Genomic DNA, 27,417 nt, shown 5'->3' with positions numbered 1-27,417 from the left:
TCCCCCTGGAGCTGCCCAATTACCCCAAGGAGGCACGGGAGTCTAGAAGACGGCTTCAAGTTCTTTATTGATCAGTCAGCTGAGCGGGTGTCCCCCTCGACTCATGCCAGAGGGAGGAACACCCCTTACAAGCGTAGAGCAAGCCTTTTTATACCCAGTAACAAACGACTTAGCGTGCATACATTCTGCTGACCTATGGAATTTTTAAATTCCTTTCTAGGGATAAATAGGATACATCTGTTGGGGCCTCCTTGATTGATTACTTTCTAGGGGTAGGGGTAAATGGGATACATCTGTTGGGGCCTCCTTGATTGATTACTTTCTAGGGGTAGGGGTAAATGGGATACATCTGTTGGGCCTCCTTGCTGTTGGGCCTCCTTGATTGATTGTCTTGCTATACATATATACGGGAAACGGGGCTATGGCCATGGGGGAACAGCTGGGATAATAGGCGAGTATTTGGCCTTTGTTCTAACAAGGTTCTCCCCCCTTAAAAGCATTTTGAGAGCTTTACAGCCCCCAATCCTCAGCTTTCACCGGCTGATACAGTGCCATCATGCGTTGGCGTACAATTTGATTAGCCATTCGTCGGACTAATGCAACTACACAGGGAGCAAAGCAAGCTAGGGTTAATAGGGTTGTAGTAAAGAGTATAAAGAGAAGAAGGCCTTCTCGGAGCCATCCCAGTTGCGGTAACCAGGACATAAACCAGTCCATATTCCACCCACCCCATGTTTGGACCGGGACATGGGCTAACTTCCTCATTTCTTTTGTTAGCTGTTTTACTGCCTTTCCATTATCATCTATTTGTAAACAGCAATTAGATTAGTTTAATTTTGCACAGATTCCCCCTTCTTCTGCCAGCAAATAATCAAGAACTAGATGGTGCTGGTAGAGCACATTCCTCATCTGAGTGGACTGATCGGCCAAAAGATCAAGAGCTGCAGCCGTCTGATTAGTTATTATTTCTAAAATGGCTTGCAGCCTAATTATCCGATTCAAGTTGTAAATGGGCTCCCTTGCCCCTGAGATCCACTCATTAGGATTCCATGTGGCTGGACCATAATGTTTTATAATTCTTTCAGGGGGCCACTCTTGAGCTCCCCACGTTTGGGAGCTTCCAGCGGTCAATGTGGAATCAACGGACCGCCTCTCCCTAATCAAGTCGTCATATACCTTAATTCCTAATTTATTTCCCTGAATTTGGGGTAATAGAAAGAATAAGGGCCTAATGTACCCAACATAACATATTCCTGACCAATTTGGAAGCAATCTTCGATAAGCGTATTGCCCACATATCCAGTAATGGCCTTTTAGGGCCCATTGTCCATTCGCAAAGGGGCCATCCCAGGTTTCGGGGTAGTCCTCGGGGCCCGGTTCTTCATAATACAAAGAGTTACCCATCTCCAGGGGCCCCTCTAATACAATAGATGTACCGTCAGGATTACAATAGTCACATTTCCATGCCCCAACCCCTTCCCTCCAAGCACAATTACAACCAAATTTAGGGCTATTGGTAGTAGACCAAAAATGGTTAAAATGGGTTACCTGAGTTCCATTAGAATGTTGCCATGCCCACTGATACCAGCGTACCACGTGATCCTTACTGGCGGTATTATCTCGCTGGCAACTTAGAAAGAGGGCATCAAAGAACCCATCTTGTCCAACTGCCTTACAGCCTTCGCCGGTATGCTGTTGGTAGGAACAGCTTACCCAGCTATGATTAGTGAGTTTCACGTGGGTATGGTTCCATCGTCCTTGATATTTAGAACAGTCATACGTATGGCAACTAGGGTGATCATAGCAGTCAAAGCCTAGAGATAGAGTCCAGTCACATCGGCTTTTGCCCACATATACCCCTTCTTGTTTTGTTCGGTTTAGACAAAGGATCCCTACTTCAGAGGAATAGAGTCGCCAAGGGCTACTATCCTCAGTCCAAACTTCTGTTCCTTTGTGGACTATACTTAAATTACTGATCCACCATTTAGCTTGCACTGGCTGGGCTACCCAAGGCCACTCATTCCAATCCCCTGGACCTCCACAAACCCAGCAGCTACTAAGATTGAAGGAACTCGCTATTGTTTCTCTCAGTTGTACAAACCTATTCTCCCAACCATAGCCGTAATAGACACCTATGAACAGAAATATCAATAATGAGTTCATTATTGTTTTTTCCTAAACGGTCCTTTTAGTCCATCGAGTCCTTGATACTCCCAGGCGGTGTCTTTGCCCGTGCCACCCCGGTCTTCCGGGGCCGGGGCGGGCAGAGGGCTGGTGTCCTCTTCCGTGGAATTGGGCAGCCCCAGGGGGTCGATTTGTCGCTCCCGAGAATTTTAACTGCGGCCTGGCTGATGAGCGAAACGGTGTGTGGACCGTCCCACCTTGGCGTAAGGGGGTCGCGTTTCCACTTCTTGACAAGGACCTGGTCACCGATCCGGAACGGATGCACGGTCTGGTCCAAGGGAAGGGCCTGGAATGGCGCCGCGTATCGATGAAGCTGCAACAAGACAGATTGCAACCCGGAAACCTGTTTCCATAGTAAGTCATTTCCCACTTCCCAGGTTACATCCTCCTGGAATCCTGGGATAAGTATTCGGGGTGGAAATCCAAAGACTAGTTCAAAGGGTGAGAGTTTAAGACCCTTACGTGGGGCCCTTTGAATGCGGGTGAGGGCGAGTGGTAAGGCATCAAGCCACTTTAAGCTAGATTCTGTGCATATTTTAGTCAGAGTATCTTTGAGAGTTCTATTCATCCTTTCTACTTGACCCGAGCTTTGCAGCCTCTAGGGTGTATGTAGTTTCCATTGTATACTGAGGGCCTGGGATACCTGCTGGACCACTTGTGAGACAAAGTGGCTTCCCCTATCAGACTCAATTACCTCGGGGAGCTGGAAACGAGGAAGTATTTCATGTAACAGGGCTTTGGTAACCGCTCGGGCCTGGCAATGCCGGCTGGGGTAACACTCCACCCACCCGGTGAGTTGATCAACAAACACGAGCAGATATTTATAGCCCCTGCAAGGGGGTACCTCAGCAAAGTCAACTTGCCATCTTTGAAAAGGGAATATAGCCCCTGGTCGGCCTCCCATCGGGGCAGGAGGGCCGCATCCCTTCTGGTTCGTTCGTTGACAAATGGAGCAATTATTAACAACTCTCTGGGCTTCCATGTGCATACCCAGTCCTTTAAGGGACCTGGTAGCCAAATCAACCATTGCCCCAGATCCCAGATGTCCCCCTTTATGCTGGAGCTGGAAAATCTCCTGGAGTACTGGCCTGGGGACAAAAACCTCTCCCCCAGGCAATCTCCACCATCCGGAGGAATCCTGCCGGCCTCCTGCAGCCTGGGCATGACCCATTTCCTCGGTTGTGTATTGGGGAGGAGGGGTTTTAGTCTCAGTATCTTGAACCATAAGAAGCCGCGAGGCCCCGTCTCGGGCGGCCTCCTTCGCGGCCTGGTCAGCCAGTTGATTATACTTTCGCTGTTCGGCCTCGGGAGCCCTCCCATGGGCACGCACATGTATCACGGTGACCCGGAGTGGAAGCATCAGGGCCTCAAGCAGGGCTTTAATGAGGCTCCCATGTGCAATCTTTTGACCTGAGGCCGTAATGAATCCTCTTTCTTTCCACAGGGTCCCGTGTGCACGTACCACCATGTAGGCATAACGACTGTCCATATATAGGTTAGGGGTTTTCCCAGCCCCCAAGCGAAGAGCCTCAATAAGAGCCACCAGTTCCGCTGCCTGAGCGGACAAATTGGGACTGAGTTTAAATTTGTATGCCCCTTCATCCTTAATTACTACTGCCGCGCCAGTATATCGCTTGCCATCCACTACATAGCTGGACCCATCAACATACCCCTCAACATCGGGGTCGGGCCAGGGCAAATCTGAAAGATCAGGTCGGGGTTTGGTTTCTTGTTGCAAGACTTCAATACAGTCATGAGTAGGACCAGTCTCTGGGGAAACCTGGGGGTCAGGCAGTAGGGTGGCCGGGTTAAGGGAACTGACTGTCTTAAAGGTCAGATTGGAGGCCAACAAGAGCCCTACTTCGTATCTAGTATGTCGGCTGGGGTTTAGATGCTTTTCCCCAGCGCCCGTTCCCAGTATCTGAGGCACCCCGTGGGGGACCACAACTTCAGTGTCTCCACCCAGGGTTAACTTTTCGGCTTCCTGAACGAGGAGGGCGGTCGCTGCTACGGCCCGTAAGCGGGCGGGCCACCCCTTGGCGACAGGGTCCAAGACCTTTGAATAGTATCCAATGGGTCGCCAGGTTGGTCCTGACCTTTGGCACAGGACCCCAGCTGCCACCCCTCCTCTTTCATGAACATATAGGGTGAATGGTTTCCGGGAATCTGGGAGGGCTAGAGGTTTTAACCCGATTCTAGTGGTCAGCTTAAGAGGGTATTGTTGAATTCGGACCGGGCTGCTTCCTTCATTAAGGGAAATATGGACTGGTGAAGCATTCCGGGCCCGAGCGACGCCTCCCTCCTCTGCCCAAACCTCAAGGTTAACACCTGACAGCTGGTTCTCTTCATTCCTCCCCCGGCATTCCTGGAAGTGATTTCCAGCGCTTATCAGGGCCATCTGGTAATTGGAGGACTGCTGCTTAGGGAGTCTAACTTCCATAGTCCCTTCATCGAACGAGATTTCTACCTGCAGTTTAGTAAGAATATCTCGTCCGAGCAGTGCGATGGGGCAAGAGGGGCTGCAAACGAATTGGAGGGAAATTTGACGGTCCCCTATTTTTACTAGGAGAGGCAAAGTTTTTTCCGAAGCTGTAGTTCGCCCCTCTATCCCCTGTACCATGGCACGTTCCCGAGCTCTATCTCGGGGAGCCTTACTAAGGGGGAGCAAGCTAAGGGTGGCCCCAGTATCAATAAGGGCTTCAATTGGGCGGCCCTCCACATTAATTTTTACCGTGGGATCCAGGCTGGCAGCTTGCGCCGCCAGGAGAGGCCGTTGGGTCCCCCGGCTTCCCTATGGGGAAGATCCCTCCCCTGAACGTCCCGTGCTGTTGTAAAGGATGGGAAGGGACGGGGTTTTGTTTTTACGTTCCTTTCCCATGGCCTGTCGCCGGGGGCATTCATTCTTCCAGTGCCCCTCTTCCCTACAGATAGCGCACTGGTTCCGGCCCAGGCGGGGGCCCCGCCCCTTCCCTGGTGGCCCTGGCCTCTCCTTAACCTTGTCCCCCGTTTCTACATATCCTTCTCTCAGGGCCATGGCCAGAACGCGGGCCCCTTTCTTTCGCTCCTCATCATCCCTCCGATCATAAACCTTCATGGCTATTTCTAAAAGTTCCTCTATATTCTTGCCCGATGCCCCCTGCAATTTTTGCAACTTCTTTCTAATGTCCTCGTAGGACTGGCCAATGAAAAGGGGGATTAGCACCCATTTTCCGTTGATATCCTCAGGATCGAGGTCTGTGTATCTTTTACAAATATTACAAAGCCGCTCATAAAAAGCAGCTGGGTTCTCATTCCTTTCCTGTCTTATACAATTTGGCCCAATTTGGGGTTTTCCTAATGCAGCGTTTCATTCCCTGCACTATAGCCGTAGCGTATTGGCTATGGTGGGCCCGGCCAGCCGCATCATGCGACCAGTTGGGAGGGCTTTCAGGCAGCCGCGCAGCCACCGCGGCCGAGTCTCCCTCCGTCTCAGCTACCCACTCGCGGGCCCTTGAGAGGACTAAGCGCCTCTCTTCCGCGGTTAATAGAGTGTTAAGAGCGACCCTCATGTCACCCCAAGTAGGGTTGTGGGCCGTAATTAAGGTCTCAAACACTGCTGTCAGCGGGGTGGGATCTTCCGAGAACGGGGGATTCTGTTGTTTCCAATTATATAGATCACTAGTGGTAAAGGGAACATATACCATAGTGAGATTGCCCTCAGGGGCTATAGTTTCCCGCAGTGGACACAAATAATTCCGTTGCAGGGGCCCTTGGAGTACCGGGCCACCCTTGTTTGATGAGCGAATAAGGGTAAGCTTAGTATCCCCAGGGTGGTATTCAGATGACACGTTCCACCGCTTTTCGGAGTCCTGATCTGTCGTGGGGCCAGTCGTGCTCCTGGTGCGATCAGACTCTGAGGAGCTCAGAGAGGTTGGAGGGGACTCTGGTTTGGAAGAGCCCTGGTGGCTTGGCTCACCCCTTCCAGCTGAGGCATTATCCTCAGAGAGGGGGGGGAGGTTTTCAGTTGAGGGTGCCAGAACTGGGAGGCCAGGATACAAAGGGGGAGGGGGCATAGGATCAGGGGCTGAAGGAATCACAGTCGGAGGACAAGATTTCTTAACAGGGGGATAGGGTTTCCTAATACGGGCACGGGCCATTAAGGTCTTAATAGTTTGTACTTTACATTTCCGTAACCATGGGGGAGGATTGGCTACGAGGCCCTGCCAAATATCTATATAGGGATATTGGTCCCAATGCCCATCCCGGGTCACAATGTTATGTACTGCTTGTACAATTTCTGGCTTGAGTGTCCCCCCCTCGGGCCATTCCACCCCGAAGGTTGTCCATTCAAGAGTACAGAATCTTACAAGATTGTCTTTACATAATACAGTTCCATAATCAGCCTGGCGTCTAAACGCCTTCCAGTTATCCAGCATACACCCCAGGGGCGTACTGGAGAAGGTACTTTGTCCGGACCCCATTACACTTTACCCAGGGGTTTGTTCAAGACGGAGATATCAAGGGGCTTTTAGGGATTCAGTTTTAACCCAGATATCCGCTAGGTCACGAGGTTCGGCTGACCCCCCCTTGCAATCAAGATATCCTGGTCACCGGGTTTCCCCTCGCAGGAGTCTTGGGGCGGCTGAAGTCAGCTTAAGCCTCAGACCTGTCAGCGGCACTCACTCATTCTACACAGATCCCTTAATCAGTCACAATCTTGGCTTCCAACACACCATCAAGAGGAGAAACAAGATTACCCCTCCCACAAACAAGAGCAATCCCTGAGGCTGCTCCAAGTCCCAATAGTTGTTAAGAACGGCCCATGGACTAGTGGAGTTAGTGACGTTACTCATTGGCCGTTGGTTGCTTTCCCTTTACTCACAAACATGACGACAATACACTTATAATACTACGACAGTGCTAATATACCTTCCCTTATATGGGCTGCCTAGGGGATTTCCACCGTCCAACCCACACCTTGGGGGCGTTGTTCCTCAAACCCAGGAGGTAAACGCACTTACCGCCCGAAGTGGCCGCGTCCGGCAGTCAGACTTCCCCTTCTTCTGAAGCCGTCTTGCTTCCGTGTCTTTCAGAGTTCTCTTTAGAGAGGACGCAGCCGACCCGGCCGATTGTGACGATCCGAGGCCCGAGCAAACCAACCGCTCGAGGTGGCCACTCCTCGGAATCGCCCTCGGCCGTCGGTCAGTGCTCTCTACAGGGAGAGAAGTCCCATCTGGGGTGCCATTTGTTAGCCAAATGGGCTCGTTTCCCCCTGGAGCTGCCCAATTACCCCAAGGAGGCACGGGAGTCTAGAAGACGGCTTCAAGTTCTTTATTGATCAGTCAGCTGAGCGGGTGTCCCCCTCGACTCATGCCAGAGGGAGGAACACCCCTTACAAGCGTAGAGCAAGCCTTTTTATACCCAGTAACAAACGACTTAGCGTGCATACATTCTGCTGACCTATGGAATTTTTAAATTCCTTTCTAGGGGTAAATAGGATACATCTGTTGGGGCCTCCTTGATTGATTACTTTCTAGGGGTAGGGGTAAATGGGATACATCTGTTGGGCCTCCTTGATTGATTGTCTTGCTATACATATATACGGGAAATGGGGCTATGGCCATGGGGAACAGCTGGGATAATAGGCGAGTATTTGGCCTTTGTTCTAACACACCACTGCGCTGTCAGTGTGGACAGACTGCAGCGCTTTTCCCTACTCAGCTGTACGAAGACAGGTTTACCTCACAGCGCTGTCCAGCTGCAAGTGTAGCCAAGGCCAGAGAATATTGTTACCATGACTTCATTATCTCTCATTTCTCTCTCTCCCCTATCTCTTTGATAGCCAATTTGCTCTGCTCTTTTGGAGTGAGGGCAGCTCTGATACAATAATACATTCAGTACTTGCCATGTTTTCATAAACTTCTTAATAAAGAGTGAAAATACTATTATTCTGTATGGAGAGGTTGCAAAATTCAAGTATCTTCTCCTCTTTGCTAATTTCTTATTGTTACTTCCACTGAGTTGCTGTCTAACGCTTCCTCTAACAGTGGTTATGGTCAGTAAGATAAAAGAGTTGTGGCTTTTTGGATACACATTGCCTACGTGTGACATACTTATTTGCCCCTCCTCCGTATTTTGTTTCCAAACAAACTTGGACCGGTAAACATGGCAACAACCAACGCTGTGTGTGTGTGTGTGTGTGTGTGTGTGTGTGTGTGTGTGTGTGTGTGTGTGTGTGTGTGTGTGTGTGTGTGTGTGTGTGTGTGTGTGTAAAATTCTGTCCCAGTACAACTTTCTGAAGGAAAATATTAACCTTTCCCCTCATTTTCCTAGGACACAATCTACAACTGCAATGACCTGGTAAGTTATGAAATCCCTCATTACATTTTTTTCAACTGTTCTGCTCCCTCATCTCTTCTTGCACCATTCCAGCCAGGCTTCTAAAACGCAATTCAATTAGGCTTGTCTGTAGCCAACAGTGCCCCTTCAGGGATGTAATTTATTTAATCCAAGGCCCAACACACATGCAAGCAAGTCTTCAGATCCAGCATCCTAGCTGGAAGGAGCAAGTTAATATTAGTCTGTATTCCCCATCTAAGTCCACCTGTCTCCTCTGCCCAGGCTCTTTGCCTCTTTATTGTGACACCCCTTCTGGAGTCAGGCCTGCTGCCATCACCAGGGGAAGGGTTCCTTCACTTGTCTCAGCATCCCTGCAGGGGTCAAACTATTGCAGCTATTCTCTGGAGTAGCATATTTTGGAATCTGCTCCCTGCCCCAGCAACATCTCTCTTAGATTCCCTTTTCTGCTGAGCTCTCTAACCAGCTCTCCTGACAAGCCTCTTTCCTCAGGAGCTTCCTCTTTAAAGCCTTGGCTACACTTGCAAGTTACAGTGCTGTAACTCACTCCCCGTTCACACTGGCAGGGCACTTACAGCGCTGTATCTCCCTGGGTACACCGCTGCAGGCACTCTACCTCCCCGAGAGGAACAACAGCTGCAGCGGAGTGGCTACGACTCACGGGTGCGAGTGTAAACGCTTGCAGCGCTGTACTAATCACCTTGTCAAGTGGCCAATCCTCTCCATTGTTGTGACCAGCTGCAGGAATGCGGAAGTGCCGGTTTCAAAGCTCTTACCACAGAGAAAAGCAAACAGTTTGCAGCTTGCTTTGAGTGAGTAAATGAATGAGCAGGGGGCCGGGAGTTCGGAACTTGCAAAATAGAGAGCTGACATGCTCCAAAAAGCACTCTCTCTCCCTCCACACTCCCTGTCACAATCCACCCTCCCACCCCCGTTTTGAAAAGCACGTTGCAGCCACATGAATGCTGGGATAGCTGCCCATAATGCACCGCTCCCAACACAGCTGCAAACGTTGCAAGTGTGGCCACAGTTGCAGCTGTCAGTGTGGACAGACTGCAGCGCTTTTCCCTACTCAGCTGTACGAAGACAGGTTTAACTTACAGCGCTGTACAGCTGCAAGTGTAGCCAAGGCCTTAGTATTGTGGAGCTCCCTGCCTGAGCCCTCATAAGTCTCTATGAGGCCCTGGTGTTCTATAGCTAATTAACTGCAGCTCAGCCACCTGGGTAATTAACTACTGACAGGTGGATCTGGGTTGGCTCATTCTCCTTAGCGGAGCCTGTCACAGGTAGGCTAGTCCCTGACTCCCTGGAAATGGCCAGCTCCCGTAACACAAAATGTGATATCTAGGCACAATAAACATTACATTTCCTTGGAAACAGAAGGATACGTTTAAATATATAATTTTCAAAATTCAGTGAATATTATCCAAAAACTTTGTTGTCAAGTCAATCTTCAGTCTCAAACAAGTAATCAGTGCCCCTGGCAAGATAAGTATACATGTTGAGTGCAATTATATACCCATTGTTGCTATGCAGGACAAATGCCCAAGGACATGAAACGACAAGGCAACATATTTATTAACATCAACAGTGAGGAAATTCTGTTATCATTTGGAACCAGAGCGAGTGTTAGAAAGAACTCCGAGGTACTTGATTTTTATCCCTATATTCATTCCTCTCTAGACTCTGTTGCCTCTTTCCAAGCAGTCATCCTTAGGTCATCAATTGCTGTCAAGCCCACGTTAATTAATTAATTAATTAATGGAGATATCCCATCTCCTAGAACTGGAAAGGACCTTGAAAGGTCATCGAGTCCAGCCCCCTGCCTTCACTAGCAGGACCAAGTACTGATTTTGCCCCAGATCCCCAAGTGGCCCCCTTAAGGATTGAACTCACAACCCTGGGTTTAGCAGGCCAATGCTCAAACCACTGAGCTATCCCTCCCCCTGGTTCTAGTAGCAGCAATCAAAAGTCACCTTCTAATAGTTTTTTGGTGATTACAGTCTGGGTTACCATTGAACAACTGTCCACATTACAAACGTAAAGGAAAAATAAGAGTAGGCCTAATCTCTGGTCAAGAAAACTTATACACCTCTACCCCAATATAACGCTGTCCTTGGGAGCCAAAAAATCTTACCGCATTATAGGTGAAACCGCATTATATTGAACTTGCTTTGATCCCCCGGAGCACGTAGTCCCCGTCCCTCCCCGGAGCGCTGCTTTACCGCGTTGTATCTGATTTCGTGTTATGTTGGGTTGCATTATATCACGGTAGAGGTGTATGTGGTCAAAGGGCAGAAGGAGAGAGTGAGGAAAATTGCGAAGCAAAGTAATTGCAACAGCCAATCTTAAGAAACATGTAGTTGCAACAGCAAATGTTAGTAAAGCCGTTAACTGTAAAAGAACAACCTGTTAATATACACGAAAGCTTGTTTTTCCTGTATTCCTAATAAGGGAAAAATATTAATAAGGAAGTGGGCTTGATTTAATGTTGCCTTTGAGCTATATGAGCTTCTGCGATCCTTTTGGGGGCAGAGCAGCCAGGCTGGCTGTCTCTTCTTGCATGCTTGTAATAAAGGAGCCTCAGGCTGTTCTGATCCAAACACAACGTGTGGTAAATTTTTTCACAACACAAATATCACTACCATATGTGGAACTTAACTGACAGTCTTATTGGCAGTCACAGCAGAGAAGCTAAGGCTTCAACGGGCCATCAACAGTGAGAGACAATATTACCCTGATCAGGAGTGAGGGACATAGACAGGACCATGGAGAGGAAATTGCTCTGCTATTACCTATTCCTGTTCTACAGATTAATAGAAGACTTCTGTCTCCATGGCTCTCAGGCTATGAAATTCACTTGAATTAACTCAGACACCTTACCTCAGACTTCTTAATGCATGAGTAAACTTAATCAGCTTTTAAAGGTTTTGAGCCTACAACAAGCGCCACACAGACAGACCCCAGCACCGGCTCTAGGCACCAGCCCTCCAAGCATGTGCTTGGGGCGGCACTTTCTAAGGGGCGGCACTCCGAGCCCCCCCCCTTTTTTTTTGGTTGGGGCGGCAAAAAGCCACTTGCCCTGTCAGCACGCGAGCCGGGATCCGCGCCCCCTGCCCAGGCTGGCGGCACCCTGCACAGCCCATTCGGGCAAGGAAACACTGCGCCACCCTGGGGAGACTCGGAGTGGCAGCAGCAGCAGGACCCCTCCTCCCTCCCTGCATCCCGGGGCCCACTTCCCTCCCTCCCCGGCTCCTCATGCACTCCAGGAGCCCCTCTCGCCGCCGCAGCCCGGGCTCTGCTCCAGGGCCCGGGCTGCGGTGGCAAGAGGGGCTCCCAGAGTGTGTGAGGAGCCGGGGAGGGAGGGAAGCGGGGTCCCCTGGAGCCGAGCCCGTGCTGCGGTGGCGAGGGGCTCCTGGAGCATGTGAGGAGCGGGGAGAGAGGGAAGCGGGGTCCCCTGGAGCCGAGCCCGGGCTGCAGCGGCAAGAGGGGCTCCCGGAGCGTGTGAGGAGGTGAGTGGTAGGCTGGGCTCGTCGGTGCTGAGCAGGTAGCCCCGCAGCAGGAGATCCTCGCCTTCCCGCCTGCTGGGGCTGGGCCAGGGCACGGTGGCTGAAGGGCAGCAGGTCTGGGCGGCTCTCCAGGTCCTCGGCCACCAGCATGTCAGGGATGGGGGCGGTGAGCACGAACTGATCCACCTCGGCCACCAGCAGCGCCACGAAACCCAGGGAGTGGGCCGTGTTCTCCGTGCCGCCCCGCAGCTGCACCGCCACCTGGAAGTACTCCCGCTCCACGCTGCCCAGCAGCTCCACCTGCATGGGGACGGAGTCACAGCTGGGCATGGGCTCGGACGTCGTGTGCTGGTAGCGGATCCCACGTTTGGGGCGTGGGGGGAGCCCAGTGCTGGGGCGGCAGGAGGTATGGGGGGGGGGGAAGAGAGATCCCAGTGCTGGGGTGGCAGGGGGTGTGGGTATGGGGGGCACTGGTGGGCGGGGGGGAGGGGGGCGGAAGCCCAGGGCTGGGGTGGGGGGAAGCCAAAAATTTTTTTGCTTGGGGTGGCAAAAAACCTAGAGCCGGCCCTGCCAGCACCTGTGAAGATCCTTGGCTCTAGGAGTCTGCCAATGGAGGGCATGTCTACACTGCAATTAAGAATCCATGGCTGGCCTGTGCCAGCTGACTCAGGCTAGTGGGGCATGGGCAAAGGGGCTGTTTAGCGGTGGTGTAGTCGTTGCAGCTCAGGCTGCTGTCTAAGATCTAGGACCCTCCTACCTTGCAGGGTCCTAGATCCTCAGCTCCAGCTCAAACCCAGGCTCCAGCCCAAGCCTGAATGTCTACATTGAAATTAAACAGTTCCTTAGCCCAAGCCCAGCGAGCTTGAGTCAGCTGACATGGACCAGTTGCAGGTTTTTATTTGTAGTGTAGACGTACAGATAGAGCTCACTGTATACTTCTGAGGGAATTCTGCGCCACTGCACATGTGCAGAATTTATGTCCCCTGAAGATTTCTTTGCTTCCCTGCAGAAAAATGACTTTCACAAGAGCGGTCATACGACCCTTCCCAGCAGTACATTTTGGGTATCCAGAGAGGTAAATCACTGTGGGGTAGGGGGCAGGGCTGGGAAAGACCCAGCTGGTGGCTCTTAACCCTGTGCTGGGCTCAGCTGCTAGCCCCAGCTGGGTTGGGGAGGACCCTGGGGTGTTTCTGGGGCAGGCCTGGTCCTTGTGTGTCAGGGTTGTGTGTAGCCTCACCGCTGAGTCTGTGTCCTGGGGGGAGCTACGCAGTGATCTCCCACCTCTGTGCAGCTAGTGGCCTCTGCTCCCCAGTGCCATGCTGGAGCCTCCACATTTATTTGACAAAGAAAATTTTGCAGAATTTTAAAATATTGTGCGCAGAATTTTCAATTATTTGGCGCAAAATGCCCTCAGGAGTAACTGTAGAATCAGGTCTTACGTGTTTACAGGACAGAAGCCTTAATAAGACTGTATTAACTCAGCTTTCATGAAAATTACCAGCCCCAACATTAAAATCTCATCATGCTCCCTAAAGTAAGGCAAAAGTTATAATAAATAAAATAATAAAAGATATTTTACCTCCCCATTAAAAATATTTTCTTGCACAAGATAAGGGCAAATTGATTTTTGCAAAGCTGAATTAATTAATAGTTTCCTGCACTTAATTTTCTTAAAAAAAACTGAACAACAACAAAAAAAACCCTGGGCTTCATTATAAACCCTCTGCATACAAGCAAATCTCACTGGATCTGTTCTGATGTGACAGTTGCATAATCAGGTGGCAGAAATTTGAGAATACACAAGCAAATACACATACATTAAGTAGTCCTTCTAGACACTGCATATTCAAATAAACACATCTGAAGCAGCATCAATTATATTACAATTTCTATCCATATTTAATTTGTACTGCACCATAAAGGGTGTGCAAAATATGAAATTTTAGACAAAGGTCAGTAGGACTTGCTGGGCACTGATGCTACTTAACAAGCGAACTGATGAACAAAGCCTTTGCAGATATTTAGCATAAGATGTAAACAAATAAGGCCAAATAATGCTCCCATGTATGCCAATATAAATATAGGCTAACTCCCCTGAAGTATTTGTATAGCTGAGAAAAAGAATTTGGCCTGTAGACTTGTTATACACAATGACATGACACTTCTTGCATGTTTTGTGAAACAATGCTCTTCTTGCATGTTTTGTGAAACATCAGCTACAATAATGGGGGGGGGGGGGAAGCCTCTTTGAAGGAGGCTGGATTATTTGAAGAAGGGAGGAATACAATTGCAATGTGTATGGTTCTTGGAGTCGACAAGGTGTGGGCTGTGGTGAGAGCAGGGTCCAATTTACATCTGAAATCTTACCAGAAACAAAAAGTGAGCAACATGGACAGGAGGCAGGACCTAGTCATGTTTTTTAATTGTTTTCATATATGAAAACATTTTGATCTGTTATACCAAGTCCTTTAGATGACAGCATAAAAAGATATAAACAACAACATGAAAAGGAAGCAAAGGTGCAAGAACTTTTTTCTCTCAAACTCTGAATCATGAAACACCTTTCATTATAATCTTTAAATGTTTTAATCTTCCACATTACTGAATCATTCATGCTGTAGGACAAGGAGCCCTCTTTCCCTAGACTGGGAAGAAGCATGACAACAATAGTCAGAGCTGCCAATGGCAAAGGTGTTTTTTTTTTTTTTTACTAGATGTGGCCAGTAGTAATATCCAGCATTTCTATAGCATTTTTCATCTTCAAAACACTTTAAACAAAACCCATTAACTAATGTAATGGGTCTGGTAAAGGGTGTCTATAGTGTGCCAGGAGAGTTGACTCAAAGACTGTGCAAGCATACCCAGATAGACACATACCTGTGGGCAAAGCTGGTCTACACTAGAAAATTACTTCGACCTATACGCCTTGCTGGGGCCCTAGGCATGGCTAAAAGTATGAAACAAAGTAAGGTGTGAACCAAAGTAGGCCTTTTTAGAATAATAGCACTAAGTACCAGCTAACCACATGACTACATTCCTAAGAGAATGGTAATTAATCAGGTAACCACAAATACATTCCTAAGAGGATGGTACAGAAACACACAGACCCCTTGTAAGATAAGAATGGAATGACAGGATAATGCAGAGGTTTTCAAAATGGGTGGCGCGGAATGTATTCTGGGGGAGCATGAGAAGCTTGTGGGGGGAGGGGGGAAGAGGGAAAGCTTACTGCACTCATTCAGAGCTGGATAGCCAGAGAGCAACGGCTGTTGGCCGGATGCCGGGGGGAGGGGCGGAGAGACGTAAGCTACTAAAGACACAAAGAAGGGAGCCACGACCAAATAAGTTTGAGAACCACTGGGATAATGGATGAGGAGATTTTGTTCAAATTATCGCGTACAAGGATGGTAACTAATAACATCTGGAACGTAATATGTAACTTGTTTGTATCAATGCATAACAGGAGAGTAACAGGCTAATACAAAGCTACTCCTCCTAAGGGATAATACTATGTTGATTGAGCTGATACCTTATCACTAGCATACATGTGTCAGCATACTCGTAACCCTGCTATACGGGATGCTGAGATGGTGCTTTGTTGACAATAAACCTAGCCAAGCCTTTGCCACCAAACCAAGCTGCGGTCTTTCTTTATTCTGAACATCAAGGTCTACTGAATCAACAATCTATGGTGGTACAGGGAACAGTGGAGCTCCAGGAACAGCCTGGAGAAAAAAAAGAAATCGATACCCCGGAGCGATGTAGTTAAGTTGACCTAAGTCCTAATGTACACAGCGGTACATCAACGGAAGAATTCTTCCACCGATATAGCTATTGCCTCTCAGGGAGATGGATTTACTACAGCAATGGGAGAACCCTTCCTGTCACTGTAGTAAGTATCTATCCTGAAGCCATGCCACTAGCATTTTAAGTGCAGACATAGCCTGAGCGTCCACACTTAGGCCTCATCTACACTACAGAGCTTTGTCGACGCAAGTTACGTTGACATACAACCACCACCGTAGCATGTCCACACTATGCTCCTTGTGTCAGTGGAGCTCCACCCACAAGAGCAGCTCTTGCATTGACACAGAGAGCAGTGCACTGTGGGTAACTATACCACTGTGCAACTGGCCGCAGGGTTCTTTGGAAAGGGTTTGCAATGCCTCATGGGGGCAGGTACAGCATCACATGATGAAGGTTTCTCAATCCCATCATTCCATGGGCATCCTACTAGATTGCCAGCCACTTTTCAACTGCCCTGGTAACCTGCAACCCAACCATCTCGGTCAGAAAGCATGTATCCTGCACTGCTGTTCAGTATTGTGCTGTGCATTATGAACACAAAGCTGTAAGAGGAACCCAACTGGGGGGCTCTATGCGGCTCGGGGATGCCTTAAAGGAGCATATTAACACTGAGCCACAGTTATGTGTGTGGCTGTAGTGTGCTGAGCCTGTTATTATTTGTTTGCACCATGCTATGTGTTAGAGCAAAGGTCAACTATTTGCCTATTATCCCAGCTGAAACAGAGAGAGACCCAAACGTGGTGGCTGAGCAGATGCCTGAAAGCCCTCCCAACTGGTCACATGACACGGCCGGCCGAGCCCGCCACGGCCGATATGCCACGGCTATAGTACAGGGGATGAAACGCTGCATTAGAAAAACCCCAAATTGGGCTAAGTTATATAATATAAGACAGGAAAGAAATGAAAACCCAGCTGCTTTTTATGAGCGGCTTTGTAATACCCGTAAAAGATACACAGACCTCAATCCTGAGGACACCAACGGGAAACGGGTACTAATCCCCCTTTTCATTGGACAGTCCTATGAGCACATTAGGAAGAAGTTGCAGAAGTTGGAGGGGGCGTCGGGCAAGAATATTGAGGAACTTTTAGAAATTGCCATGAAGGTTTATGATCGGAGGGACGATGAGGAGCGGAAGAAAGGGGCCCGCGTTTTAGCCATGGCCCTAAGGGAAGGATATGAAGAAAGGGGGGACAAAGTTAAGGGACGGCCAGGGCCACCGAGGAAGGGGCGGGGCCCCCGCCTGGGTCGAAATCAGTGCGCCATCTGTAGGGAAGAGGGACACTGGAAGAATGAATGCCCCCGGCGACAGGCCATGGGAAAGGAATGTAAAAATGGAACCCTTCCCTTCCCATCCTCTACAACAGTACAGGACTTTTGGGGGAGGGATCTTCCCCATAGGGGGGCCGGGGGACCCAGCGGCCCCTCCTGGCAGCGCAAGCTGCCAGCCTGGATCCCACGGTAAAAAATAAAGTGGAGGGCTGCCCAATTGAAGCCCTTATTGATACTGGGGCCACTCTTAGTTTGCTCCCCCTTAATAAGGCTCCCCGAGGTAGAGCTCAGGGATGTGCCATAGTCCAGGGGATTGAGGGACAAACTACAGTTTTGGAAAATTACAAGTTAATAGAAGCCCCCTATCCAGTTGTCCCGAATCCTCATACTATTCTGGGTCAGGTTCCCAAGAACCACAGTTGGTTCTCTGTTGTAGATTTAAAAGATGCCTTCTTTTCCATCCCCCTTGATCTGGAGTCTCAAAGACTGTTTGCCTTTGAATGGGAGGACCCAGATACCCACTACGAAGCTCAATACCTTTGAACCGTTGTCCCACAAGGACTTACCTGTGCACCCGAGATCTTTGGCAGCCAGTTAAAAAGAGACCTCGCCCCATTCCTGGCGAGACACTCTTCATGCAACATAGTCCAGTATTGCGATGATTTGCTCTTAAGTACTGAAACAGAGGCAGCCTGTAAAGAGCAAACTATAGAGCTCCTTAATTACCTTGGGGCACAGGGGTATAAAGTCTCAAAGGAGAAAGCTCAGCTGGTTAAGCAGCAGGTCACTTTTCTTGGATATCATCTTTGCCAGGGAAGTCGTAGTCTGGGTAAAGAAAGAATCCAGGTTATACTTGATAGCCCCCAACCCCGGAACCGCCGAGAATTAAGGGCTTTTCTGGGATTGACTGGCTTTTGTCGGCTCTGGATCCCTGACTACGGGGGAAGAGCCAAACCATTATATGAGTCCTTAACTAAAGAAGATCTGCTCCACTGGACGTGGACCAGAGAGATGGAAAAAGCATTTTGAGAGCTAAAAGAAGCCTTGGTTCAGCCTCCCGCTCTACCCCTCCCAGGCCCCCGGAGACCATTCACCCTATACGTTCACGAGAGGGGAGGGATGGCTGCTGGAGTTCTGTGCCAAAGGTCGGGACCAACCTGGCGACTCATTGGATATTACTCAAAGGTGTTGGACCCTGTCGCCAAGGGGTGGCCTGCCTCTTTACGGGCCGTTGCAGCAACCGCTCTCCTTTTCCAGGAGGCCGAAAAGTTGACCTTGGGAGGGGACACTGAGGTTGTGGTCCCCCACAGGGTGCCTCAAATACTGGGGACAGGCGCCGGGGAAAAGCACCTAAATCCCAGTCGACATACCAGATATGAAGTGGGGCTCTTGCTAGCCCCCAACCTAACCTTTAGGACAGTTAGCTCCCTCAACCCAGCTACCCTATTGCCCGATCCTCGGGTCTCCCATAAGACCAGCCCCACTCATGACTGTATTGAAGTCTTGCAACAGGAAACCAAACCCCGCCCTGACCTCTCGGACTTGCCTTGGCCCAACCCTGAAATTGAAGGGTACGTTGACGGGTCCAGCTATGTGATAGATGGCAAGCGGTTTACCGGAGCAGCGGTAATAATTAAGAACAAAGGAGTACACAAGTTTAAACTTAGCCCTAATTTGTCCGCCCAAGCAGTGGAGCTAGTGGCTCTTATTGAGGCTCTCCGGTTGGGGACCGGGAAAACTATTAACCTGTATACTGATAGTCGCTATGCCTACATGGGGTACAGGCTCACGGGACCCTGTGGAAAGAAAGGGGATTTTATCACAGCTTCAGGCCAAAGAATCGCACATGGGAGCCTCATCAAAACACTTCTTGAGGCCCTGATGCTTCCCCTCCGGGTTGCCGTAATACATGTGCGTGCCCATGGAAGGGCCCCGGAGGCCGAACAGCGTAGGTATAATCAATTGGCTGATCAGGCCGCAAAGGAGGCCGCATGAGAAGAGGCCTCATGGCTCCTCTTGGTTCAAGATACAGAAGTTAAACCACCCCCCCCCCCCAATACACAGCTGAGGAAGTATGCCATGCACAGGCTGCGGGAGCCCGGCAGGTTCCCTCTGGATGGTGGAAATTACTGGGGGGGTGTAGATTTTTGTCCCTCGACCAGTGCTTTAGGAAATTCTTCGGTTCATGCACAAAGAGGGACATATGGGGTCGGGGGCAATGGTTGATTTGGCCACCCGATCCCTTAAGGGGCTGGGCATGCACATGGAAGCCCAGAGAATTGTTAGTAATTGCCCTGTGTGTCAACGAACCAATCGAAAGGGATGTGGCCCTCCCGCCCCAATGGGAGGCCAGCCCTGGGCCACATTCCCTTTCCAAAAATGGCAAGTTGACTTTGCAGAAATGCCCCCTTGCAGGGGCTATAAATACCTACTTGTATTTATGGATCAGCTTACTGGATGGGTAGAGTGTTACCCCACCCGGCATTGTCAGGCCCGGGCTGTTACTAAGGCCCTGTTGCATGAAATACTTCCCCGATTCCATCTCCCCGAAACGACTGAGTCTGATCAAGGAAGTCACTTTACTTCACAAGTGGTCCAACAGGTGTCCCAGGCACTCGGTTTACAATGCAAGTTGCATACACCCTGGAGGCCGCAGAGCTCGGGTCAGGTAGAAAGAATGAATAGAACTCTTAAGGATACCCTCACTAAACTATGCACAGAATCTAGTTTAAAGTGGCTTGATGCGCTACCGCTCGCCCTTACCCGCATTCGAAGGGCCCCGCGTAAGGGTCTTAAGCTTTCACCCTTTGAACTGGTCTTCGGGTTCCCTCCCCGAATCCTTATCCCGGGGTTCCAGGAGGATGTAAACTGGGAAATGGGGAAGGACTCCTTATGGAAACAGGTCTCTGGACTGCAATCTGTCTTGTTACAGTTACATCGATACGCGGTGCCTTTTCAGGCCCCTCCCTTGGATCAGCCCGTGCACCCGTTCCAGATCGGTGATCAGGTCCTTGTCAAGAAGTGGAAACGGGACCTCCTCAAACCACGGTGGGACGGCCCATATACTGTTTCGCTCATCAGCCAAGCTGCAGTTAAAATTCTTGGGAGTGACAAATGGACGCACCATATGCGGGTAAAGCGGTTTCTGAGCCCTAACCTGGAGACTGAATCAGCGGAAGAGGACACCAGCCCTCTGCCTGCCCTGGCTCCGGACGCCCGGGATGGCACAGATGAAGACTCCACCTGGGAATACCAGCAGCTGGACGGACTAAAGGGACTGTTTAGAAAAAGATAATGAAATTATTGTTAATATTTCTGCTTATGTACTTCCATCACAATTGTGGTTGGGAAAATAGGTTTTTACAACTGGGGGAGACAATAGCAAACTCCTTTAATCTCAGTAACTGTTGGGTGTGTGGAGGCCCAGGAGAACTGAATGAATGGCCTTGGGTAGCCCAGCCGGTACAGCCCAAATGGTGGCTCAGTAATTTAAGCATAGTGCACGATGGAACGGGAGTTTGGACTGAGGATAGTAGTCCCTGGCGACTTTATTCTTCTGGAATGGGGATTCTTTGCCTTAATCGGACAAGGCGGGAGGGAGTGTATGTGGAAGAAAGCAAATGTGATTGGACTCTATCCCCAGGATTTGATTGCTGGGATCCCCACTGTCGCCCGTATGACTGTTTTAAATATCAAGGGCGATGGAACCACACCCATGTGAAATTTACCAATAATAGTTGGGTAAAATGTTCCTACCAACAACCTAAAGGTTGCAAGGCGGTAGGACAGGATAGGTTCTTTGATGCCCTATCTTTAACTTGCCAGCGAGATAATACCACTAGAAAGGACCACGTGGTATGGTGGTTTCAATGGGCATAGCAGCATCATAATGGAACTCGAGTATGGGGTTTCAGCCAGTTCTGGTCTAGCACCAATCAGCGAAGATGGGGCTGCGATTGTGTCTGGAAGGCAGGAGCTGGGGCGTGGAAGTGTAGTTACTGCGATTCGTACGGTGACTCAACCGTTGGGGGACCTTTAGGGACCGATAATTATTTATATTTCGAACAACCAGAGGACTCTGAGGCCTGGGATGGTCCCTTTGCTAATGGAACCTGGGCCCTGAAAGGCCATTATTGGATCTGCGGATCCTATGCCTACCGCAGATTGCCTCCAAATTGGTCAGGGGTATGTTACGTTGGCTATATTAGACCCTTGTTCTTTCTATTACCCCAGATTCAGGGAAATAAGTTGGGAGTTAAAGTATATGACGATTTGATCAGAGAAAGGCGGTTCGTGGACTCCACCTTGGCCGCCGGAAGCTCCCAAACATGGGGAGCTCAGGAGTGGCCCCCCAAGAGGATAATCCAACACTATGGAGCGGCCACTTGGAATCCCAATGAATTAATATCCGGGGCCAGAGAACCTATTTATAACCTAAATCGAATAATTAGGTTACAGGCTGACTTGGAAATCTTAACCAACCAAACAGCCGCGGCTCTTGACCTTTTGGCCGATCAATCAACCCAGATGAGGAATGCAATCTATCAGCATCATATAGTCCTCGATTATTTACTGGCGGAGGAAGGAGGAGTCTGTGCAAAATTAAATGAGTCTTAATTGCTGTTTACAAATCGATGATAATGGAAAAGCGGTAAAACAGTTAACGAAAGAAATGAGGAAATTAGCCCATGTCCCAGTTCAGACATGGGGAGGGTGGGATATGGACTGGTTTACTTCCTGGTTACCGCAACTAGGATGGCTCCGAAAAGGTTTCCTCTTCTTTGTACTCTTTATTACAACCCTACTAATCCTAGCTTGCTTTGCTCCCTGTTTAGTTGCGTTAGTCTGACAAATGACCAATCAAAATTATATATCGACAAATGATGGCACTATACCAGCCGGTGAAAACTGAGGATTGGGGGCCATAGAGCTCTCAAAATGCTTTTAAGGGGGGAAAACCTTGTTAGAGCAAAGGTCAACTATTTGCCTATTATCCCAGCTGCTCCCCACATGCACGAAGCTGCTTTCCGCATACACATATACAAAACAATCAGTCAAGGAAGTCAGACATATGTATCCTGACGACCCCCAGAAGGATAATCAATCAAGGAAGTCCAACAGATGTATCCTGTTTACCCCTAGAAAGGAATTTAAAAATTCCATAGGTTAGCAGAATGTATGCACGCTAAGTTGTTTGTTACTGGGTATATAAAGGCCTGCTCTGCGCTTGTAAGGTGTGCTTCTCCCTCTGGCATTAGTCAAGGGAAGCACCCACTCAGCTGACTGATCAACAAAGAACTTGAAGCCGTCTTCTAGACTCCCGTGCCTCCTTGGATAGCTCCAGGGGGAAACGAGCCCATTTGGCTAACACTATGAAGCTTGTAATGATTGCTGTGTGCACCCAAAAAGTAACACATTTTAAAGTAGCACTCGGTAATATAACTGAACAGTAACACAAGAAGCCCACTGAAGTGAGCGTGTGCGTGTGTGAGAGAGAGAGAGTCTGTGAGAGAGAGAGAGAGAGAGTGTTGGGGGAGTGTGAGAGACTGTAGAGGGGGAGTGTGTACATGAGAGAGAAAGAAAGAGTGAGTATGTTGGGGGAGAGTGACTATGCCGGCATGCCGTCTCTAAGTTCAGACTGCAACCAGAAGTAACCAATCCTGAGGCAGAAGCTGGTGCACAGATAGCTGGTGTTCCCCTGTCCCCCATCCCAGCTCAGCAGAGATCGGTACACCGGCAGTGGGAGGGGGAAATCCTGACATTAGCCTCCCGCCCCAGCTACGCTCTGCACAACAGTCTTCCCCCCAACCCCTGTAACAGCAGTCTGCCCTGCCTGCTGCTGTGGTCCTATGTGAGCTTTCCATGCTGAGCAGTTTCAGAACTTCCTGAGGCTTTGAAATGGGACGGGTGCATGACCATGTAGCTGGATGCAGGGCAGCGGAGTTCAAAACAGTGAGCAGAGAGGTCACAGTGGGTATTTTGAGATATCTCCTGGAGGTCAGTTACTGCAGTGTAACGAACGCAGCATCTACACTGATGCTTTGTGGGTCTAACTTTGCCGCAAAAAGCTCTATGCCTCTTGTCGACGTGGTTTTCTTTTGTCAGCAAAGCAGGAGAGTTTTGTCAGCAGGAGGAGCGTTGTAGTGTGGATACCTCTGCTGTTTTGATGACAAAAGCTGCCTTTTGCTAACAAAACTGTGTAGCGTAGACCAGGCCTAAGCCTTTGCCTATACTAGACAGGCCTTGTTGGAAGAGCTGTACCAGCAAGTCCTCATAGCATGGACATAGCTTATACCCGCTGTGACGGGTTGGATCACAGAAACCCCTTTGGGAGCTGCCACCCGATGTGCAAAGACTACCCCTGCTTCTGTTTTCCCTGCCAGCTCAGGACTCCAGCACCCTGTCTTGCTGAGCCAGACACTCCCGTCTGCTCCAACACAGACCCAGGTCTGAATCACTTGTCCCAAACTGCAAGTTTACCTGAGAACAGCTCACAGAAGTTTGCTTGTCTTTAGCACTCAGATGCCCAACTCCCAATGGGGTCTAAACCCAAATAAATCCGTTTTACCCTGCATAAAGCTTATGCAGGACAAACTCAAATTGTTCGCCCTCTATAACACTGATAGAGAGATATGCACAGTTGTTTGCTCCCCCAGGTATTAATACATACGCTGAGTAAATTACTAAATAAAAAGTTATTTTATTAAATACAGAAAGTAGGATTTACGTGGTTCCAAGTAGTAACAGACAGAACAAAGCAAGTCACCAAGCAAAATAAAATAAAATGCGCAAATCTATGTCTAATCAAACTGAATACAGATAATCTCACCCTCAGAGATGCTTCAGTAAGTTTTTTCTCAGGCTGGACACCTTCCAGGCCTGGGCACAATGCTTTCCCCTAGTACAGCTCTTGTTCCAGCTCAGGTGATAGCTAGGGGATTCTTCATGATGGCGCCTCTCCCCCTTGTTCTCTTCCACCCCTTTATAGATCTTTTGCATAAGGCGGGAACCCTTTGTCCCTCAGGGTTTCCACCCCCCTCACTGGAAAAGCACCAGGTTAAAGATGGATTCCAGGTCAGGTGACATGATCACATGTCATTGCAAGACTTCATTACCCACTTGCCAGCACACACATGTACAGGAAGACTCACAGGTAAACACAGCCATCTACGGATAATGGTCCTTGTTAATGGGAGTCATCAAGATTCCAAACCACCATTAATGGCCCACACTTCACATAATTACAATAGGCCCTCAGAGTTATATTTCATATTTCTAGTTTTAGATACAAGAGTGGTACATTTATACAAATAGGATGATCACACTCAGTAGATTATAAGCTTTGTAATGATACCTTACAAGAGACCTTTTGCATGAAGCATATCCCAGTTTCGTTATATTCACTTATTACCATATTTTTCTAAAACTATCCCAGTTACATTATATTCACTTATTATCATGTTTTTATAAAACCATATAGACTGCACAATGTCACACCCGCAAGAGTGTGCTTATATCAGTTCCCCAAACAAAATATAATATACCAGCAAAAACACTTTTTTGATGGTATAACTGTATCTAAATTAGGCTTTTACCAGGACAAATATATATCACACCCCTAAGAAACATTACTGTACTGGCAAATTCTAGAGTAGACCAGTGCTCAGTATGCTGAACTGGTAATGATGCTAACATATTGAGGAAGCACAAGATGTTATGCTATGTTCACTCAGCAAGCTGACCAAACGGAATCAGAGTCTCATAAGGCTCTTTGGCTAGGTCAAAGGTGAAGTGGTAAATTACTGCTTGGGAAGCCACAGTTAGATATAATGCAGACCTGGCAGTGGTCGTTTTACATGTAAGAAAGGGAATGGTATGAAGAGCTGTGCGATTGGCTCTTGCAAACAGATGTAGTAAGAAAAAATATGTAAACTGATTTGTTGCTATCACTACAAGCATAACTGGATAAGGTATGGTATGTAACTAAGGGTTGGTCTACACTGGGAAACTAGGTTGATATAACTATGTCGCTCTGGGGTATGAAAATCCACCCCCCGAGCAACACAGTTAAACCGACCTAAACCTGGGTGTGGCCAATGCTAGGTCACTGGAAGACAATAAGGGCTGAGGAATATAACATGGGGGAGGGCAATAAGGGGCTAGGGGAGATATAACATGAAGGAGGTCTGGGGCAATAAGAGCTGGGGGTAGATATAACATGCGGGAGAGCATTAAGGATCTGGGGGTATAAAGTGCAGGGGACATGAAGAGGCTGGGGGGTTATAGCATGGGGGGCAATAAGGGGCAGGGGATATAAAGTGCAGAGGGAATTAAGGGGAGGAGGGTATAATGCACAGGGGCAATAAGGGGAGGAGGGTATAACGCCTGGGGGGGGGGGGGGAGGACAATAAGGGAGGCGGTATAACACACGGGTCCCAGGGCAGTGAGGAGGTGGGAGGTATAACAGGCAGGGGGGAGGGGCAATAAGAGCTGGGGGTGGTTATAACACACAGGGGCAATAAGGGGAGGAGGGTATAACGCCGGGGGGGGGGAGGGAGGACAATAAGGGAGGCGGTATAACACACAGGTCCAGGGGCAGTGAGGAGGTGGGAGGTATAACAGGCAGGGGGGAGGGGCAATAAGAGCTGGGGGTGGTTATAACGCACAGGGGGCAATAAGGGGAGGAGGTTATAACGCGGGGGGGGGGCAAGTGCAATAAGGGGGATATAACACACGGGTCCAGGGGCAGTGAGGAGGTGGAAGGTATAACAGGCGGGGGAGGGGGCGCGATCCGAGCCACTCACAGGTCCAGGAGGAGCCGGACGCCCCCGCAGGCCCCGTCCCAGCCCCCGCCCGGAGCATTCATGGCCCAGGCCGCTCGCTCCCGGCCCTGCAGCCCAGCTGCTCTTTAGGGACCATCCGCCATTTCCGTAGGACGCACAGTGCCGAACCGGGCCGCTTTTCACTCCCGCCCCTCACGTGTCCAGCGGTTGTCGGGCTACCGAGGCCCCCAACGCGCGGAGCTTTCCGTGCGGTCACTGCCTCGCTGTGAAATCGCGGCGCCGCATTTTTCAAGAAGGCGACGAGTTTGTAGCGATCCCCTGAGTGGGGCTGAGGGATGATGGGAAATGTAGTCTTGTCAGGGAGCTGCTTCTTCCCTGAATGGCAGGGGTTTTCCCAGAGCCCCGGGGAAAGCCAGACTCAGACCCGCAGCTGCGGCTCAGCCCAATATTGCCAACCCCCAGGGGTCAAAAACAATGAGCCAAGCCCCCCAAAATCATGAGATTGGTTTAGTAATAATGAGCTTTGTAGAAATAATAGAGTCATAGAAATGTGGCTCTGGAAGGGACCTTTGAGAGGTCATCAAATCCAGGCCCCTGCGCTAATGTAGGCTCAGAAACCTGGACCATCCCTGCCAGGTGTCTGTCTAACCGGTTCCTAAAAACCTCCATGCAACAGGGATTCCATAATAAATAATAAATAGTTTCGGGTTCCTTTTGTTGTCTTAGTTTCTAAGGTTCATGCAGGTCACCTTTCAACGCTTTTCTCCACAATCGTGAGGATTAGAAACTTGCTTTAAAAAAAAAGGGGGGGGGAAGCTAAGATTCTCAGCTGCAAGAGTTGGTGCTTCAAGAAAAAGAGTAAATATTGTGAAACTCATGAGATTTGGCAAGAATGTCCTCCCCATCCCCGAAGTCTGACTCCACTGAGGGTTAAGACTGGTCTATACATTGTTTTTGCCTTAATTTAACTAAATGTATTAATGCAGTATAAACTAATATAAACACTTAAATAAATCAGAAAAGAAGATAACTGCATCCACATCAGGGGATTTCATTAATTTAACTACATTGGTTGCTATATTAATTTAGTTGAATCAGTGCCAAAACTATGTCTAGACCAGCCCACAGCAGAGCCGGCTCCAGGCATCAGCATGGCAAGCAGGTGCTTGGGGCGGCCAATCCGGAAAGGGGCGGCACATTGTTAGCCAAATGGGCTCGTTTCCCCCTGGAGCTGCCCAATTACCCCAAGGAGGCACGGGAGTCTAGAAGACGGCTTCAAGTTCTTTATTGATCAGTCAGCTGAGCGGGTGTCCCCCTCGACTCATGCCAGAGGGAGGAACACACCTTACAAGCGTAGAGCAAGCCTTTTTATACCCAGTAACAAATGACTTAACGTGCATACATTCTGCTGACCTATGGAATTTTTAAATTCCTTTTTAGGGGTAAATAGAATACATCTGTTGGGGCCGTAAATAGGATACATTTGTTGAGCCTCTTTGATTGATTGTCTTGCTATATGTTCATATAT

The 27,417-nt window shown here is 49.2% G+C and overlaps 1 protein-coding gene and 1 long non-coding RNA gene across 9 annotated transcripts in view; both read right to left on the bottom strand.

Annotated features, from left to right (window-relative positions):
- AMN1 (antagonist of mitotic exit network 1 homolog) overlaps nucleotides 1-26,219 on the bottom strand; it is an 88,461-nt gene extending 62,242 nt beyond the window's left edge. For 2 of the 8 annotated variants that reach the window (XM_065566384.1, XM_008176826.4), the window contains exon 1: nucleotides 25,911-26,215. Coding sequence is in view for 4 of the 8 variants with exons in the window: in XM_008176826.4 (XP_008175048.2) it covers nucleotides 25,911-25,972 (62 nt within the window). In the remaining 4 variants the exon portion in view is untranslated. Of the gene's footprint in view, nucleotides 1-10,657; nucleotides 11,746-17,672; nucleotides 17,932-20,263; nucleotides 20,384-25,910 lie in introns of those variants that run through there. The other 6 variants (XM_065566395.1, XM_065566373.1, XM_042846566.2 and 3 more) reach the window with 6 other exon arrangements.
- On the bottom strand, nucleotides 49-10,647 carry LOC122173029 (uncharacterized). Its single transcript, XR_010592415.1, has 2 exons — nucleotides 7,185-10,647; nucleotides 49-2,497 (listed from the first exon to the last, which is right to left on the bottom strand). It is a non-coding gene; the product is annotated as an uncharacterized LOC122173029 (long non-coding RNA).
- Nucleotides 26,220-27,417: the final 1,198 nt, after the last annotated feature.

This window comes from Chrysemys picta, chromosome 1 (genome assembly GCF_011386835.1).
Source record: "Chrysemys picta bellii isolate R12L10 chromosome 1, ASM1138683v2, whole genome shotgun sequence".
In the NCBI taxonomy this organism is placed as follows: domain Eukaryota; kingdom Metazoa; phylum Chordata; order Testudines; family Emydidae; genus Chrysemys; species Chrysemys picta.
The sequence above is the reverse complement of the archived record's forward strand: the minus strand, read 5'-3'. Positions and strand labels throughout refer to the sequence as shown.